Source organism: Dipodomys merriami, unplaced genomic scaffold, assembly GCF_024711535.1.
Source record: "Dipodomys merriami isolate MVZ:Mamm:240054 unplaced genomic scaffold, mDipMer1.0.p SCAF_11, whole genome shotgun sequence".
Lineage (NCBI taxonomy): Eukaryota > Metazoa > Chordata > Mammalia > Rodentia > Heteromyidae > Dipodomys > Dipodomys merriami.
Window position 1 is genome coordinate 32,084,896 of NW_027202382.1, and position 20,898 is coordinate 32,105,793.

The 20,898-nt window shown below is 40.6% G+C and overlaps 1 protein-coding gene across 3 annotated transcripts in view; it reads right to left on the minus strand.

Moving 5' to 3' along the window:
• Positions 1–20,898, minus strand: part of Astn2 (astrotactin 2) — an 886,217-nt gene that overhangs the window by 478,343 nt on the left and 386,976 nt on the right. For all 3 annotated transcript variants that reach the window (XM_070012528.1, XM_070012521.1, XM_070012512.1), the window contains one exon: positions 19,979–20,146. In XM_070012528.1, the coding sequence (XP_069868629.1) occupies positions 19,979–20,146 (168 nt within the window). The remainder of the gene's footprint in view (positions 1–19,978; positions 20,147–20,898) is intronic.

Genomic DNA, 20,898 nt, shown 5'->3' on the forward strand with positions numbered 1-20,898 from the left:
AAGAATTTCATCAACCACCTGGAAAGGATGCAGAGCAAAAGAATCTTCAACCACCAGGAAGGATCTGTTTCCAAGACCCTCAGGTGAATTAGAAGAGGTGAGAAGCCAAAGGACTCACAGCCTGGTGAAGGGAAAGGGCATCAGCGAGGCCAGCAAATTCTGATGAAGCTGAGTTCTTGACCTCTTACCACCACTGTGCTGCCTCCAGTAATTTGGAGCCACTGCATTTTAGGACCTCAGTTTGCTCATCAGAAAATGGCCACTCGATTTATTTGTCCTAGGGAACTCAGACAACCTATGGCAGGTGATTGCTACACAGCCAGAGACATTGGAGGCCCTGAGTAAGCGGAAGTGTTGTCATATCTCCTGCTGTACTCAGGGGTGCTGTGGTCTAGGTGGGGCAGTCCCCATCTCTAGACTGTGTTCCTTGCTGGTCTGGGGAGCGTGCACGTCTTGGCTGAGCTTTGCGACTGGACTCCAAGGTGTGAAAGTGTCGCCTCTCTCCCATCTCATCTCTGTTCATCTATACAGCTGCCATTTTCTGCCTAGTTCTGTACCAAGGAGAGAGAGAGAGATGGGAAGTTCAGGGAGGAATCCATGAGATTTCCAGCCTCCAAGCTTTTAGTATTCAAGTAAGATGACCAGGAAGAAAATGTTACCACAACAGGATGTGATGTGAGATGAAAATGGAGTGTATGGAAAGAACTATGAAACCAAGTTGCTTGGAGCTCTGCTCACGATCACTCTCTACCCCAGGGTCAGGGAGCACACCAAGAAAGACAAAGGGGAAACATGGTAAGAGGGAACCTGGGAAGAAACTTCTGGGTGGTGCTGGAACGTCTTCATTTGCATTAACTCATATGGTAGGTTCTATGGCTAGTCTCAAGTCACATTTAATAGACTGGGAATCTCAAGCTCAGTAGCTGATTCACCTGACGTCAGGAAGATACGAGTCCTGGAGGTAGCACTGAAATCCAGCCAGCCTGACGTTGGGGCTTCTGATGCTGCCCTGTGCTGTCCTGCCTTCTCCTCTAGAAGCTAAGTATTGTCACACAGAAGGAAGAGGGGGAAAGGAGGAGGTCTCAGTGCAAACAGGCAATGCTGGACTCCTTTATCCTATTGTATCAGGTGGGCCCATTGTGGCAGAGCTAGAAGACTCAATAGACACTTAGGAATTCTGCTCTGGTTCTCCAGGCCTGGAGAGGAGCCCTCTGGAAACTTCCTCATCTCTTTTACTAAGACAGTCATTCCCAAATGTCCAATCCAAGTGAAGTTCATGGCAGCTTCTTCATTAAGTTAATCACCCCTGCCCTTATCAGCAAGCACTATGAAGGATGCTTATTAGCTAGTATGGACTCCATAAAGATTGTCTGCTCTGGCTCTGATTATTGCACACCAGGGTGTGCACTTTTGTGCTCCTTCTTGATTATGGTTCTTATTCTGGACTCTCTGATTTCAACTTGGACAAAAGAGAGAGTCAAACACTTGTGGAGCTTGTTAGCATTGATGTGTTCAACCTGTCTTTTTACATTTAGTCCGTTGACGCACAGCACTGAGCAGGTACATATGCCATTCTCTGTTATAGATGAAGAAACTGAGTCCTCTAGGGATTTGATGACATAATCCCAGTTCCCACAGCAGGGAAGGAACAGGGTCAGGAATCAAACCCTGATTTGACTGTGGAGCCAGAACTTCCTACCATTGTACCATGTAAGGTGAAAGGATTTAGCATAACCTTGTATGTCATCAAAAAGACCAACCCTGATGATCTTATGTGGCTGTCTGACATATCTCTACTGCAGTTTAAAGGTATGAGATGGAGTGATATGGTTGTTCAAAGCACAGGATCCTGGGAGTTCTGCTTTACCAAATGTTGCCAGGGGCCTATACTCAAGCCATTTCAGCTGTCTGAGACTCATCTTTCTAACCTAAAGAATGCAGAACATAGCATAAGCTTTGTCCTCTCCTTTTCATGAAAATTCTGTGAGAATAATACACACACACACACACACACACACACACACACACACACTTAAGCCCATCAAAACACATGATGATTAATAATGCAGTTATTTCCCGCTTCAACAAAACCTGCTACAGCCAAGTGAAATGTATAATACAAATTAAGCCAAGAGTAATTATTCATTTTGCAAAAAGGTTGTTCACTCTAAAACAAAAAAAGAAAGAAAGATGCATTGACGTTTTATTTTCCCTGATTCTCAGCTATATTTGGGAATTTAAAATCAAATTGCCTATATAATTAAAGCTAAAAGACTTGTGATTTTTCCAGTACAGACCCTGAGTACAAAAGGCTATAACTCTGCCCATGTCATTCATGTCCTAAAACATGACAATCGAGGGATGCCCAGGAGTCAGAGATGGATAAGACCTCTGCCTTTATCTACCCAGTATTTAATGGAAATGGAGAGCCCATGGGTAATAGTTAATGTTTTAAAGGGCCCTCTTTTTCCAAATGACCTTCATCTCAGTTGCAGACAGATGGTCAAGGTCATAGCTGTCTTCCCCAAGAAACCAGAGGATTGTCATCTCCATTCTTTCCATCTGGAATATTACGCCATTTGATATAATGTGTACACTCGGTCAAATGCAGCTCATTTTCACTCTGCTAATCTCATTCCTGACTTGATTCAAATTCAGCACTATGCCCTCCCCTCTCTTCTTTGACTCTTGCCTGCTCTATAGTTCTCTTTCTCCCTTCTGTCTCTGAGTCCTTATTCTTTCAATCTTTATGGATTCTTCACTGCCCCATTTTTCCCTCCATGGCCTTTGCTTCTCTAATTTGTCTATCTGTGTTTCTGTACTCCCTTCTATCTTCATCTTTCTTGATGAGTCCTTTGATAGAATTCTGTAGCGAATTCAGAGACAGAGAGGCCCAAGTTACCTGTCCAGCCCCACTCTGATTTCCTCATCTCCAAATAGAAGCAAATTACAATCTATGTCAAGGGTTAATGTAAAGACTAAATAAGATGTGACTTGTAAATCTACCTATGACAAGTGCTGCCTTGGCAAAGTCATAGTCACTTCGGAGGTAAAGTCACGTGTTAATCCCATCCCTCTTTCATCATTATTTTTTCTCCCCTTCCTTTTCTTTCCTTCCTCTCCCCTCTTGCCTTCAATCCACCTCACCGCCTCTTCTTCTACCTGGTCAGCTCACCATAGCCCCCGGCCCAGCCTCAGGTAGCCCCTAATTTCTGGCATTGATTTAATTACAGAATAGTATTGGTTCCCATTACCTAGATGCACATTCTCTTACAAACCATTTTTATGGTACATTTCCTGGTATATGATGGAGAATAGTCGTGAATCACTAAAAGCAAACAATGCGCATCTAATTGGCCTACAGGAGGTTCCATTGCAGTCATGCTTTGCTCCTCTGTCCAGGCATTTCCAGGCACTGAGAGTGAGGTTGTGGCTGGCTGTGCTCACCTCACAGGGCAAGGCCACCTGACCTCTCTGACCTGTGGGGAACATCACAGATGTTCCTGGATGCCTGGTCTGATCACCTAAATCCATAACCACACACAACCCTGGCTGTCTGACAGAAACCCAATACTATCCAGTGACACTTTAATTAAAAGGCCAGGAGCCCCCCCCCAACCTCCACATGCTTTCTTCTCCAAATCACAGTGAAGTGAGTTCCACCTTTAGTCAAAAAAGGAGAGAGGGTAGCATAGGGCTTTTGGGACAGCCCCTACAGATGGCATCAAATCACCAGAACAGGCTTGTTGCTATGGCTAAGTGCTGAGCTTTAGCTGATTGCTAGGAGGCCACTTCTGCTCCAAAACCTCCCCTTCCATCATGATTAAGTCTTTTGTGGGTTCAGTATTGCCAGCACCAAGGAGTCCCTTTGTCCCTTGATTGAATAATTTCCATTTGCTGAATACATACGTTTGCCATTTAATGTAGCAAATACTTTCTACTGATTATAATAGTTGTAATAATATAGCAAAGGTGAATACTTTTTCTTTTTATAGGAAAAAAGAAAGAACAGGAAATTGAGGCTTGGAGAAATCAAATGAAATCTTACCAACAGTCAGAGGCAAAGCCAAGATTTTTTATTCCAGGTTGTCTGACTAAATGTGTAGACTCTGCGTCTTGCCCTAACTGTCTCTCCAAATCCCAAATGCCCTTCCCTGGTGGCTGAGTTAATCGTAGGCTCAGTTGATATTTGAGAAGCAAAAATATTTATGAAACTTAGGGGACACTGTCCTGTTGCAGATGTTCTGTGCTTAACTCCTTTATGGTAATGAAAAGCAGTATCAGAAACCAATATTATCTTCCATCTTGGAAAAGGCACACAAAAGGTAAAAGTTCAAGTTTTAGCAGGTGACTTACAACCCAAAGACACAATGTTTTACTTGCTGAGGTTTGTCTTAAAAGTCAAGGAGGGCTGGGAATGTGGCTTAGTGGTAGAGTATTTGCCTAGCCTGCATGAAGCCCTGGATTTGAGTCCTCATTGCCACATGAAGGGAAGAAACAAGAAGTGGTGTTGTGGCTACAGTGGTAAAGTGCTAACCTTGAGCAAAAGAAGCTCAGGGACAGTGCCCAGGCCCCGAGTTTAAGCCCCAGGACTGGCAATAAATAAATAGCAAGGAAATCCATGACAAGTGCTGATATCTCATGCCTATAATCCTAGCTACTCAAGAGGCTAAATGCGGATCACAGTTCGAAGACAGTCTGGGCAGAAAAGTCCATGAGACTTTCTAGTTCATCTCCAATTAAGCTGGAAGTGGAGCTGTGGGTCAATGACAGAGTGCTAGCCTTGAGCAAAAAAAAAAATAGCTCAGTGAAAGTACCCAGGCCCTGAATTAAAGCCTCAGAACCAGAAGAAAATAATACCAATAAAACAATGATGATGATGATAATGATGATGATGACGATGAGTTAAGAAATCTATCCTCAACACTGAAGTCACTGAAGTCAGGTGACCTCTGTTGCAATTCACAGACTGAATTGCTGAGAACATTTTCTCTGTCCTAAACTCAGATGTCTGTGGAAGAGGCTGGGCTAGGTGATTTACAGATTTCCTCCAAGCCCTGAAACTTCTTGTTCTATCCCCTCCTATCTTCCCTCTGCAGGAGGGCTTTAAAGGCTTCTCAGGAGGAGAATTTTGAAAGTCAATGCTCACAAAGTAATAGTTTTTCTTCCTTTGAATTTAAGGGTCACAGAGGGTTGTTCAAGGGACGCTCAGTTACCCAAGATGGAGGAGTACTTCCTTCTATTTTGTGCCCACGGATCTTTCCTTCCCTTTGACTGGTCCCCACTCTGCTGGACATAAGGTTTATCAGAACTCTATTCTGCCCCTCACTTGTATCACAGACTATTTTAATGTTCCCCTTCTCTTATTCTAAGTTCTTGGTGCCACCTTCTCCTGGGTTTTTATCTTTAGACACAGCATGAAAGCTTGGCCTGAAACAAGCACACTTATTAGAGACATAGCAAATAAATTCCTCAATTCTGATGTAAAAGCATGCAATCCATCTACTGGGAGTTCTGTGGGGAGAGAGAAGGTTTCTTTAGCTCCTTATCTCCAATTGGGAGTGCAGGGCCTGGCAAATCCTTGGTGTTGACATAACAAAAATAATGAACGGAGTATCTGGATTCTGATCACTTCTTCCCACCTCCACCACCATACTTGCCTGCACTATCACCTCATGTTTCCCACTGGTCTCCCTATTCCTGCCTCTGGCCCTACAGATTATTTTTTTCTCTAATAGAGATGTCAGTGACCTCCTTGAACTCTAAGTCAAGCAATGATTCTCTGCCCAGAGTGCTCCAGGGGCTCCTCATTGCATTCAGCACCAAAAGCAAACATTCTTATAATAATGTTCTATGAAGCCATTAAGGGTCCTGGCTCTCTGATTCTTCTCTCATCCCATCTCCTAATAGCCTCCTAGAACAAAATACAGCCCAGTACATTCTCTTCCAAGAGCTTCCTTAAGAATGCAAGACACAGTCAGTCTCCACTTAGAGCCTACATTTGCATTGGTTATTCCTCTTACTTGAACACAAAGCGTATTATTGTTTCCTTGCCTTTGCAATCACAACTCTTGTAGTTTGTTTAAGTTTGCGGCTCCTCTCATTTCAAAGTCTCCAGTTCTTACAGCCATCAAACAGACCACATACATACATACACACACACACACACACACACACACACACACACACACACACACACACACACACACACACACACACACACCATCATCATCTTCTTCAAATAGGTGATACACTTTATTTATTATTACTACATAGACTTCCACTCTATCTGCATTTTGCCCCTACTAGAAATGTGAGCTCCGTGATGGCAGAGGATTTTGCATGTTTTGTTCATTCTATTCATATCTTGCTTTACCAAGCTCTTTCATAAATATCTGTTAAAGATTAAATGAAAATATACACAAATGAATAAACAAATAGCAAAGCAGATTCTTCATTGGGGATGAGAAAGCATTAAGTCAATTTTTTAGGTAGAATTTTGCCTCTTTTTTTTAGCTTTTGAAAGCCATAGAGGACCGTGACTTTTCAATTTTACTGTTTTAGCACAAAAAAAGTCCTAGTGAAAATGTGAACTAAGAATTTTAACTGTGCTGGGCACTGGTAGCCCATGCATGTAATCCTCCTGAATAGCTCAGGAGGCTGAAATCTAAGGATTGTGGTACAATTCTTTTGCCAGCCTGGCAAAAAAGGATCATGAGACTCTTATCTCCTATTAACCATCAAAAGGCTGGAAGTGGAGTTGTGGCTCAAGTGGGGGAGTGCTAACCTTGAGTGAAAAGCTCAAAAACAGTTTACAGGCTTTGAATTTCAAGCCTGGCACTCTCTCTCTCTCTCTCTCTCTCTCTCTCTCTCTCTCTCTCTCTCTCTCTCTCTCTCTCTCTCTCTCTCTCTCTTCTCTCTCTCTCTGTCTCTGTCTCTCTCTCACACTCTCTCTCTCTTACACACACACACACACACACACACACAGAATGCATCTGTGTTTCAATAAAACTTTATTTTATAATAAATACAAGTTGGCTTGTGGATTTTACATTGCTTGCCTCTAGATTAGACTAAACTCTGCTATGCTAGGCAGTGGGATTGAAATTTGTTTCCTGGTGATACTCAGGATATAACACAGCATCTTGTGTTAGCATTGCCACTGCATATATACTTAGACTACAATGAAATAATAAATAAAAGCCACAGCTCCTCAACTTCCTGTCCTCTATCACTAGCTAAACGTACTGCAGCAGCAGGAGTGTTCTATGTCTGTGCTACCCAGTGTGGCAGCCACTAGCTGTGTGTGGCTATCAAATACTTCAAATCTGGTGAATATGATAAAGGGGCTGAATTGTAAATGTGTGCTATTTTATTTTAATGTAGTTAAATCTTTATTGTACAAATGGGTTCAATGACAACATTTCATACATGTATACAAAGTACTTCCAGATGACCCACTCCCTCTCCCACTTTCTTGCCCCTCCCTTACTCCTGTGGTTCACTACTTCAAGTAGTCCTATGCTTAAATTCTACCTTTTAATTTAAATGACCATGCGGTGTGGCTAGCAGCTGCCATCACATCGTCATTCCATCAAAATCATTTCTCTGTTTCCTGATCCAACTATAGCTGAGCTCATAATCATAATAACTGCCCTTTATGTTTCCAAAATACTCATTCCATTCAATCCACACTTGGCTACAGCTATCATATTTGTTGAACTTTACATACCAGGCTAGTATGTTAAGTGCTTAGTATGCTTTATCTAGTTCAGCCCTAATAATCCTCCTGGGATGGTTTATATGATCATTTTACTATATTAGTGCTTTACTATTGGGGGCAAAATAAGAGATGCAGCCCAGATCAGCAGATTTAAAGTCAGGCAGATCTGATGTGGAAAGGGTCAGATCTCAGCCTCCTGAGAAGCTAGGATTATAGGCCTGAGCTACCAGCACCTGGCCATGAACGGTATAATACATTTTTAAACATACTTGTTGGAGAAAATGAACTACAGCCTTAAATTTAAATGCCAACAATTAGGTTTAAGTTGATGAAATATGGTCTTAAAAGGAAAGTACTTCCTTCCTTTCAGGTAGCTATATCTCAGAGAAAATCATCAGAGACATTTCAGGGTGCCATCTTTCTACATGTAACTTTGCAACTTGAGCTTTCAGATTTTTCACAACTTCTTTCTAGTTCTAAAGCAAGCAAAAGTTGCATTAACTTTCAATGAATCTGGCAAATTCACAATAAAAAAATTGTACAGTCTCTCTCATAGCCTGGTCTAACCTTCTTGTCCTCAATTTTTGACAGTTAAACCCGTTGCTTGCTCTTGTAGCCTTTCTGAAATTCCATGACCTCATCCTTGACACAGATTCTTCTTCTTCTTTTTTTATTTTTTTAAAAAAAGACCTCCATCCTTTTTCTATAACATAACATTTTATAGCACATTGAAGGCAAATATAGCCAGAGTACCAAACAGATATAAAATACTTTCTCTACAATTCATAAGTGCTTTAGCAACTCTCTCTCTTATTTCTGCACTTTTCTCTTGCCTCAATCCATTTGAGTCCTTCCATTTTTTCCCAAGTCAACTTATTCTGTAAATGCTTTATCCAAAGGATTCATGCCTTCTGAGAATTCTCTGCAAATACTTATCAAAGGGAAAAAATGCCAGATTGGCTGTTTCTTCTTAGTGCTAAGCAAACTCACATAATAATTCTTCAAGACTGGTTTGTCATTCAGTCTGGGTTCAAATCCCCATAGTGTATTTAGTAAATACACAGCCTTGGAACTGTCAATCAACTACATTAGACATTCTTATATGGAAAAGTGAAAGCAATAATAACTTTCTAGAAGTGCTGTAATGAAGAGTTAGCGAGTTCCATAAATTCTCAGTGTGAGCTTCGTACACAATAGGTGTATAATGATTTCAGGGACTGTTATTGTCAGGTTAGAATTTATGTCCCCTTTGATATCTCATCAAAACTTCACATTACTGCTCTTAACTGTAAACAACACTAGCCATTGTCAAACACCTACAACTGCTATATTTAGAGAAGGAATCAGCCTCAAATGGGTAGATGCGATGGGAAAAATGGACTTTAAGGACTAACTGGTGCACTTCATGAAATATAAACAAAAAAACCCCCAGTGGCTTCTGATTTCAGTTACTTTTGTTGAAAGTGGTTTTCAAAAGTTTATTTCTAGTATCATGCATGTCTGAAGATAACGTTAGTGCATTCATTAATTTATACTTAATTTCCATTTCTATTTTTTGTTGCATCCAGACTCTTCTAAAATTTAGGACCAAAGAAAACGGTGAGTTAGAGAATACTACATACATATTATGAGGGTCAGAGCGACATTTCATGAAGAATTCCCCACTGGGACAGCAGCATAGACAGACAAGGACTAATTCTAAACTAAATGGCAGGGATTATTTTATTTGAGTTCATGGAAAACTGGCAGTGCCTCACTCGTGGGAAAAGGTGACTTTCAGAAAGAGAATGAGCTGTCATAGGTAAGTCTTTCTTTGAGCAAACGCACATTTTAGCTGCATGTCCTCAACACCATGAGAGTTACCATGGTGCTGACATCAGATCATCATCTAATAGATGAGTTACTAAACTACTGATCAAACCATAACTTTTCAGCCACTGAAACTTGATTTTCATTTATTTACTCATGCGTCCATTCATTTTTATATTCTAGTATTTCCTCTCTAGGCTGCCAGAATGTTAGCCCCCATCATAACATCCAAATTTCTTTCTTTCTTTCTTTCTTTTTTTTTTAAATTGTATTTTATTTTATTTGAGAACATACTGTACAGAGGGGCTACAATTACATGGGTAGGATAATGCATACATTTCTTACCAAGCATTGCAGCCTCCTCCTTTGTTTACCCTTCACTTCCCTTCCCCGCCTCCCCCCTCCCCCCACCCAATTTTACCCCCCTCCCCTCACCCAATTATACCCCCCTCCCCCCCCCCACGCCGACATTGTAAAGCTGGTTTTGACATGACATTTTGTACTTCTCATTGTTGCAACAGGTCCACCTGAATCCTTAAACGACTTGTTTGTCCCCATCTCCTCCACATGTTATACCCCTATGATCCAGCAATCCCACTTTTGGGCATTTACCCAAATGTTTACAAACAAGACCACACTAAAGCTACCAGCACAACTATGTTTATTGCAGCATTATTTACCATAGCTAAGATATGGAACCAACCCAGATGCCCCTCAGTAGATGAATGGATCAAGAAAATGTGGTATATATACACAATGGAATTCTATGCCTCCATCAGAAAGAATGACATTTCCCCATTTGTTAGGAAATGGAAAGATTTGGAAAAAATTATATTAAGTGAAGTAAGCCAGGCCCAAAGAAGCATAGGTCCCATGGTTTCCCTTATTTACAATATCTAGTATAGGTATGAGTCAAGCGGAAAAGGTCAGATAATGTGATGTTAGGAAAATGAACCCTTAAATATGTATTTTAATGTTTTCGTTTCTTTCATGCATGTGTTTCTAACGCATTTATAAGATTATTTCTTTGTTGCTTTGTATGTCCCTCCCCCACAGTGTAACCCCCGCTTTCTTTTCTTATCTTAAAAAAAGTTTTGAGCTAGTACTGAGGCTTCAACTCAGGGCCTGGGCACAGTCCTTTTGCTTTTTCTCTTAGGGCCAGCACTCTATCACTTGAACCACAGCCACATTGTTGGCTTTTTGGTAATTAATTGGTGATAAACGTCTCACAGACTTGCCTGCTTTGGTTGGTTTTGAGCTACGATCCTCATATCTCAGCCTCCTGAGTATCTAGGATGACAGCTATGAGTCACAGGTACCTAGCATACATCCCAACTTGTTTAAATCTGCATCTTACCCATAAACTACCACACTTCAACATATATACTATGCTGCCTAGAAATCTCAATATTAAAAAAGCAGGAATATTCTCCATCTTTGTGAATCCTTGGATTTTGCTGTTTTATAGAGTCCTTTGTGTCCTCTCACAGTTTACTAACACAGGGCTCAGCAAAGGAAGAGAAGCAATCTATAAACAATGGAAATGTTTAGTATAATATATAAAAGCTATATGATATAACTACACATACTGTGTGTTCATTTCCTCTCCTATTACAAATGAAAAGTGGCTGCTGAAGACATGAAAATAAACTGAATATGATGGTCGAACATGACTGAAGTTCCTATCAATTGCAAAAAGAAAATTCAATTTGCCCTAAGTGCCATTTACAAATTGTTTCAATCCTACTTATGCTCTAAGTTATTAGTGCTTAAAAGGTCATAGAAATATGAATTTTGAGATGGAAAAATGCCTTAGGAATTATTTAGCGTTGTAATTTGTATCTTGCCACTCATTTAATGAGTGACATTGGGCAAGTTTTGAGGCCTCTGTGCCTCGCAATCTCCTCATTAACTCAGATGATATGATGCATGGGGACTCATCTTGAACTGAAAGTACATTTCTACCCACCACTTTGCTAAAGAGAAAGAATCAGACGTTCACAGTGCGTAACATACTCAAGGTCAAATGGCAAATTTGGGGCAAGGTTAGCACTGGAATTGAAGAGTTTATGACTTCTTTTATTTCCCAAGATTAAAAGTCACACAAGGATGAAATGAAAGGCCAGTATATAGGAATTTCTATCTTAAAACTTCTCTACCAGATGGTCAACTTCTAGAGGACAAAGTCTATCTCTTATTTCTTTGCACATCACCTAATGTAGTCACACCTTGTTAAGATTAACTATCTCATGAAATATTTATGGAATTAATAACTGAAGACACAAGTGACTGAATATTGATTATCAAAGTAAGAGTCAACATATTGAGTGCCCTCATGTATTAGGCAGTGTGCTGATTGAGTTATAATTCCATTTTATCTCTTATCCTCACAAACCCCGACTAACAGAAAATATTCTTCTAAATTTTGCAGTTGCAAAATAACAAGCCACAAATACATTAAGAGCTACAACCAATAAACAGAGAAGCAAAGATTTAGAACTGGCTCTGTTTGATTTGAAAGGATGCTCTAGTTCTATTCTTGTCCACTAAATGCTTGAATAACTAGATGAAAGAACAGCTAAGTGACTAAATGAATTAGCATTTTGCTGTCACTTGCTTCATTTGGTTTGGGCTATATTATCAAAGACATACAATACTTAGCATATTACCACACATGTGCAGAACTTTAATAAAGCTATCTCAGGATAAGACAATTACCCAAGATGACATTCTTGAAAGTCAAAGCCAGATGATCTGAATTCTTTGATGCTTTGTTCCTTGGGACTGTAAGAAGCAGCCCTTTATTATACATACTCTGTTCTATTAGATTTGAAGAATAAGGGTAGATTATTCTGGAAAGAATTCTATTGATATTCTATGGTGACACGTTCAAGTTTCTGGTAATCCTTGTTGGTTTCAGTTCTTCACTGGGTTCTTCTTGTCTTTCCAAGTGACATACAGGGAAATGTTTAACCATTGGCTTCCATGGACAATAAATCCTGATTCTGTACCACTTACCAATTTTGGTAGAGCAAAACTCTCATCCTGCCCCAGATTCCAAGTTATCCAGATCTGATGACAGATCAAAAAGTGGTTCCAACACACGTAAATTCGACACCCTAGTTATCCTTGGGAGCATAATTAACTGATGAAATTCCCAGAAAAACAAACCTCAGCAGGAAAACATATCAGGTTTGTCTTGATACCACAGTAATCATATATGCTTCTACTACAGCATCTTGCCTATCATCTTCCTTTTCCCTAGCACTTGGGAAGAATGATCCTTCTTATCAAAATACCCAAGCACGATGACTAAGGCTTTGGCTATCCTTACTGATTTGACCCACAGAAAATGCTTCCTGTTTGAAGAAAGCTATGCCATTTCTTTTACATCTAAGACTAGAACATGTACCAGGCTTAGGGTTTCATTTCTGGTATGATCCCTTCCCCCCCACCAAAAAAAAATTCCATTGCTGAAAGAATACCAGGAGTTAAGGAAGGTCCAAGTATTATTTAGGAAATTAGATGCTCCCTTAAACAGTGGAGAAGGAAGGCAATTTCCTCATTTCAGCAGGCTAACATACAGAAACCAATTCTTCAGTATCTCAGTTTTGGGACATGTATCCTTCCCCCCCCCCCCCCCATATACGCTGTAGATCTAACAGGGATGTAAGGCTTGTCGGGTAAGTGCTCTACCTCTGAGCTATACTCCCAGCCTTGATACTGACTTTTTGAATGAGATTTCTTTATCTTATCTTTCCAAACTTATTCTCTGACACTCCCTTTGCCTCTACTTAATGTCTAGAATACTCTCAAAGTGCCAGCTACTTGTCTCTTTTGCTAAAATGATTCTAATTATCGCCCTCTCTTTTAAAAAAATCAAGTTCCCTCTGCAGTAGCACCCTTCCTATTTATACTTCCTATTGATTGTACAAGGGTATGCTAAAGGGTCGTCTTTTCCACCTAAAATCCTCTTCTAGCATACATTTATTCCTGTTCTCCAGGCATGAGGCATTTGGTTAACGCCTTGTTCTTGATTTATGCCATACTGTTTTTTATATAATAGGTTTATATGAACGAGCAGATTCTTTTTATCCCTTTGAGAATGTAAAAATCCATGAAGACAAGAACACTGTCCAATTTGCCCGTGATTTCCTATAGCAGTTAACATCCAGACTTATGAATTGTGGAATTAAGAAAACCTTGCTTGAATTGAATCTAACAAATTGAACTAAATTTTACCAAGTGGGTTTAAGTCAAGCTTCATGAAAATATATTCAGGGATCTTATGTTCCCATTTCCACTTTTCACCTGTAGATAGTCTTGTCTATTTATGCCTTGAATGATTTATAAGCGTATGATACTTGGCTGGGCTTTGGGGTGGGAAAAAAAATATAAGGATAAGTTGCACATCCTCCTTGGTCTTATGAGCTTATATTCTAGCAGGGGAAATAAATTTTCAAGCAATAACTCAAATTTTAATCTTGTTTTTACTCAACAAAAGACTCTAATGAGTCTGTAGAAGCCATCCATTCTATTGTGAGGAAATGAGAGGCAATTAAGTGAGTAGGAGATGGGAAGATAGATGATAAAAGGGTAAAAGACATTTCAGGTAGAAGGAGGAGTGTGAACTCCACTCAGAAGTGGAGACCTTGCATAGCGAGCAGTTGTGATTATGAGTGAGAGGACAACACAGAGAGATGCTCCCGAAGACATGGCATCATGGGTACATGACACAAAACGGCATCATGGGTACATGACACAAAAGCATCCTGGTTCATCAAACAACTGGCTGTTACACAATTTATTTTTGTGACCTCGTTTTGAAGAGCTTGAAAACATTAGCGTTTTTATGTGGTTGGATGTGGGGAAAACTATGATTGGTATATATGATTCCTCCAAGAACCATGAGGAACAAAATTGGCTTCTTCCTTCCTCTTCGTGCAATTTCTGTCCACTTACTATGTATTAGATGACCATGATAGAGATGAATAAGACATAGGTCTTGAAATCTACTCCATAGCAATTCTTCTCCTGAACAAAGTTTACAATCTGATGATAGATCCAGAGAAGAAAAAGAACTATGGACTCAACAGAAAAATATGGATAAGTATGACATGCTCTTACTGTCATGTGCAGGAATGTGGATTTGGGTCAGGACCAAGAAGGCTATCAACCACTTGTGGGAGGAAGGGTATTTGTACTGAAAGAGTATGAAGTAAAACTGAATCCTTGGTCTCCCAATAAACGTAGAATGGCATTTCAAGGATGGAAAGAGCCCATGAATTCTGGCAGGCAGGAAAAGTCCTGAGGCCTTCAAGGAACTGCAAAGGTCTTATGTTCTGAGAGCCCAGACACATGAAAAACAGAGGCAGAAGATGAGGTGATAAAAGTGAACACGACCTTATAAAGAAAGTTCAATTAACACAACTGGCAATGGAGCCTTTCAGTGAGTGGTTGAACAAGAGAAGATCATTTAGGACAAAGAGTGTCTGAAATCAGTCTGGGAAGGTGGCTCAGTGGTAGAGTGCTTGCCTTGCATGCATGAGGCCCTGGGTTTGATTCCTCAGCACCACATAAGCAAAAAGAAAAAAGCCGGAAGTGGCGCTGTGGCTCAATTGGTAGAGTGCTAGCCTTGAGCTGAAGAGCTGAGGGACAGCGCCCAGGCCCAGAGTTCAGGCCCCAAGATCGGACTCCCCCCCCAAAAAAAAGAGTGTCTGAAATCTTGCTATAACAGGGCAACCCTTCAGCTAGAAGCATCAGGGATGTTCGGCAACTTGTTAGAAATGCTGCGTTCCTGTGACCTCCTGCGGCTTGAGAACACTGGTTTAGAGCATGGTTTTCTAGACATAGATCCAAGCTCAGCCCTCTGCTGACTGTGAACTTGATCCTGCCACCTGTCTTCTCTGGATATCAAAACCATCAGCAATAAAGCTGAGGTGGATGCAGTCCCAGTTCTTGGGGGTGGTAATGGTGGTATATTATTACAGAGTACACCTTCCAAACTGGTTACTGTATCCCTTATCCTTGGATGGCCAACTATTAGTCTAGGCTGATGGAAAAGAACTCTAGGAACCCCAAAATTGCACTTGAAGCAGATTAGCTGAGAGCCAGCTTCTGCAGGACTCAGTACAGGATTAGCTTGGGCATCAAGCTAATAATCTTGTTTCCTTTCCATGGTAAGATTAAAAATAAGATAGTCTTAGAGACTAGTCCCAGACACATATAATTCCACAAGGTCTTACCTCAAAGTTTGATGAAGATGACCCAAGTGTGTATGGTGTATGTGTATGTGCGCACGCGCATGTGTGTGTGCACGCGCGTGTGCTTGAGGACGGCATATAGACAGTGACTTACAGCTGAAACATTTTTGGTGCTTGTGTGAGGGCCTAGGTGCTGTCCCTGAGCTTTATTTTCCCCCTCAAATCTGGCACTCTTCCATTTGCGGCACAGCTCTTCCTGCTTTGTAGTGATCAGTTGGAGGTACAAGTCTCATGGACTTTATTGCCCAGGTAGGCTTTTAATCATGATCCTCAGATCTCAGTCTTCTGAATAAACAGGATTATAGGCATGAGCCACTGGTGTCTGTATTCTAAAAGTCTTAATTTGCTGGGCATAGTAACCTATGCCTGTCATTCCAGCTTTGAGGGAAGTATAAATGGAACTGTGCGAGATTAGGCCAGCACAGGTATATATGCAAGGCCTTGAAGCATGAGTGTAGATGTTGAAACCTGCCTAGGAAGCACAAGGCCCCAAGTTCAAAACTAAGTGCCTCCCCCAAAAGTCTTAATCAAGAGAAAAGGCCTCAACTGTACACAAGCACCATGCTGCCTTTCCAAACAACAGACCTATGAAAAGTGGTAAAAATGTATCTAAACAAGTTCTTGACTAAATAATGAGAAGGATTGTTACATGTGAAACCAACTCCTTGCTCTATGCTACAAAGATTTCATAATTAGCTTATTGAGGGGCTTTCCATACATCTAAACTATGGTTCTTTTGAGAAGTGGAAGAATTCTCATTAAAAAAATAAACTGACACCTGAACTGGGTCATTCTATGGAGCAGTTATTTCCTTCTGCTCAATGGCTATCATCATGGCATCTGTACAGATTTATATATATATATATATATATATATATATATATATATATATAGATAGATAGATAGATAGATAGATAGATAGATAGATAGATAGATAGATAGATATAGATAGATAGATAGATAGATAGATAAATAAGATATAGATATAGATATAGATTTAGATATATATAGAGAGAATATATATGTATATACATATAGAGAGAGTATTGTAAAGATACTGTACAGAGGGGTTACAGTTACATGAGCAAGGTAATGAGTCCATTTCCTATTGAATTTTTGTTTTTCCCCTACCATCCCTTTCCTCCCCACCTCCCCAACTCCCCTCCCTGCTCACCAAAGTTGTAAAGTTCCTTTTCAATATAGTGCCTTATACACCTCGTTGTTACAATGGGTCATCCTGTATCCTTATCACCGCATTTTGTTATTTCCCTTCTCCTCCCCAAATTAGAAAAATGTATATACAAGATACAGGATACCAGCATCAAATACAATGACAACAGGGGTTATACCATGGGGGAAGAACATACAAAGAAACAAAATAAATCCCACAGCACATTATAGGTACATTAAAAAAGAAGAGCAAGAAAGATAAAATCTCTTGTCTGGCTAGATTTTATAGAAAAAGAATAAAATTCAAGAGAAAAGAGCCCAATATACTTGGTAGAAAAGAACAAAGGGTTGGAGGCAAGGAGACCTGAGTTCTAATCTCAGCTCAATTCCTAACTTCCTTTGTAATGTTCACAAGTCCTTCCCTCTCTCTCGGGCTCCTGTTTCCCTATAGACACGAAGAACAAGTATCTATTGACACACTAATTACAAATATAGTATTGTCCATGTGCTGAGCATTTTGTATAACTCATACATTTTTTCTTGGATTTAAACACCACCTAAGCAATATCAGATAGTGAATTTCTAACTTCAGCTAAAACCTGTTCTTTGACTTATGGACCTGAAGTGAATCTTTACACTGTTGTGCTGCTTTTGCTTATATTTTACATGTTTCCCTTTAAAAATGTTTTTGTATGGGAAGCTTGGCTCCGTCGCCCCAGGCATAGGTGGCGGGAGGCCTCTAACACCCCTTCCAGTATCCAGTGTAGTCAAGCCAAATGTCTATCATGGCTGTCTGAGCATCAGCAATTGAATGCCACAGTGCTTATGCTAGAGGTAAGAACTCAGAGGCATCTGGCCTCAATAATAGACCAGGCTTCTCTGCCTTTCTGATACTTCCTTTATGTGGATCATTAGAACTTTTTCTGGTAAATTTGAAGTGATTCATACCATATTCTCTAAATACACTCCTATTGACCTCCCTCACCTCTTCCTCTGCCCGATTCCTCATTCCTATCTTCTATGACCGGGGTAAAGGACCTCCTTCCTGACTCATTCCATCCTCCCAGCTCAGGATGTATAATAGAATAAGTCTTTAGTTTATTTCCTATTGTGTGTGGGGGAGGGGTGGACGGCATGTGTGCCTCTCATCTAAAGACCAGACTACCCCAGATTGTATTTTCTCCCAACATAATGTAGAGAAGAAAAACTTGGGCTCTAAACACCAGAGAAAATATTTAGGCAGGCATGAAGTAGATATGGTTAGATAAGACCATCCTTCCTAGAAGGACGTGTTCTGTGTAAGGAACTCACAGTTGAGACAACAAGAAATCATTCTTTCCACCAGATATACTGAGTATTCCATGGAAGGTGCATTGTAAAGCTATCCACTCATTTCCTGTGGGGACAGGGTTACTAGCTGCCCTGGAACTGGACACCAAGGTAGCTGGGGCTCTCAGGCCAAGAACCAAATGCCCATTCTCCTTTTCTACTCTAAGATGCTCAGTAGTCACCTTGAACTCATATTCAGAACACTATTCTTTATTGTTCCTTTTCCCCACCTGCCACCTCTCCCATGGCATCCTCTGACTGAAGAAATGATAGCTCATAACAGCTGTCAGTGGCTCATGCTTGTAATTCTAGCTATTCAGAAGGCCGCGATCTGAGGACTCCCAGCCAGCCCAGGCAGGAAAATCTGAGACTCTTATCTGCAATTAACCACCAGAAAACTGGAAGTGGAGCTGTGGCTCAAAGTAGTAGAGTGCTAGCCTTGAGCAAAAGGAGCTCAGGGACAGTGCTCAGGCCTGGAGTTTAAGCCCCACAACCACGCACACACACACACACACACACACACACACACACACACACACACACACACACACACACACACACACACACACACACACACACACACACAAAATGATAGTTCAAGTTTTCATTTGAGTCTACTCTATTTGTCTCATCCCATATATAATAGCAAATTTGATCAAACCTAGACTCAATATCATCCTGGGTATGATAATTCTTATCATTTGATTTTCCTTCAGTTCCATGTTTCAAGTCACTACCAACTTTTGCCTAGATCAGAGTAAAAGGATACTTATACACTTACTACTAACATTCCCCATAGAGTAAGTCTTATATTTGAGTTACCTACTCAAGTGTCACCATCTCTAAGAGACCTTCCCTGACTACTCTGTATACTGACAACTCCTATACCCAACTCCTACACACAATACATACATTTACTTATTTGTCTACAGCAGCATTTTCAAATGAAACTTTCTAAGTATTATATATTTGTGTTGTATGAAAATGTAGTAGTCTATAATCATAGGAGGCCATAAAACACTTGAAATTTGGCTAGTTAACTAGGGATATGAACATTTAATTTTATTCCATTCTAATTAACTTACAATAAACAGACACGTATGGCTGGTGGCTCCTAGACGAGAGAGACCATGCATATTTGACTATCTCTAAGTTCATTAGGCAGACATTTTGCCTATTTTGGTCACTTCAGGGTCCTCAATAACTAAAAATGCACCCGGCTATCCATGAAATACCTGAGAAATGAATGCACAAGTGACAATCCTAAGAATTTTCCAGGTCTTATCTCAGTTAATGTGTACAGCAGGCTCACAGGTTAGATTCATCCACAGGTTAGATTCATTCTCTGGTTCTAGAAGATGCCCAGGGTCTTGCGAAAGAACGCTCAGGTAGCAAGGAACAGATTGGATCTGTGTCATTTGGCCATGCTGCATTGCAGCTGTTGACCTAAATGTTCTCTGTGGTCTTTTCTAACTTTGACGTTCTGTGATTTCTAACTATTTTCTCCCTTACCAGGAGATGGTAATACACAGCATATGCTTTAAGTTAGAAGACCATAGACCTTTATTTACATCAAGTCTTCATCAATGATTCAGATTTCTTCTGGGAAGAGGAATGCAGACCTTCCTTCAACCCATACTCTCCCTAGATCCCTCTGTCTCAAGCCCCACGGCCCACGGCTTACCGGTTTCTGGGTCACAGAGCTGTTCACAGGCATCTGTTGTCCTCTGCCCACAGAGGTCCCTCACCCATGGAGAGGTGGCGTTGATCTGATAATACAGGGACAGTTTAGCTGGGTTCAGCCAGTCGGATATATCCAGGTAGCTCCCTTCACTCACCACGAAGCTGCTCCCTAGGAAAACAGAGAGAGACCACTATTTTCTCCCATGTTTCAGAGTACCACTGCTCATACTACGTAAATAAAGGTGTTTACAAGCTAGCATCCCCTCTCCGGCTAATCTCATTTGTTTAAAAACATTTGCAGAATCTTCATCTGCTCCAGGATGGTACTAGAAATTAAGAGAGCAGAGGAAAATGAGGCACAGGACAACCTAGTGTATAACAGTAGGCTTAAGCTGAGGGGGACGTGGGTTCAGATCCTGGGTATGTTTTTATTGGCCACTTGTTGCTTCTGGGTTTTAACAACTTAATCTGTGAATGGAAATATGAATGAGATCCACACCTCAGCTAATGGAATGAAGCAGATTCATGTAGATCAAGTGCTTAGTCAGTGTCTGGCTTGCTCTAGTAAAGAATAATTAAGTGCTAAATTTAAAAAGAAAATAAAAGCTAATGTCTCTGTCATATGGTATTTCCCCCCTGGAACATGGTTACAAATGCCCCAAAGTGGCTATGCTGGTGACATCTGTGAGAAAGACTGGTTTGTGTGTAACAGAAATAACATCCAGGCCTACTTCCCTAGTGTGCGTTGTGATTTTTGTTTTTGTTATGGTGAGGGGGGGCATTAAATGCGGAGCCTGGCATTTACTAGAAAACTACTATTCTACCACTGAGATAGACTCCCAAGAACACTTTTTTTTTTGGTTCTGAGATAGAGACAGATAATGAGACAAAATCATAGAGTTTTTCAAAGAAATCTCTAGC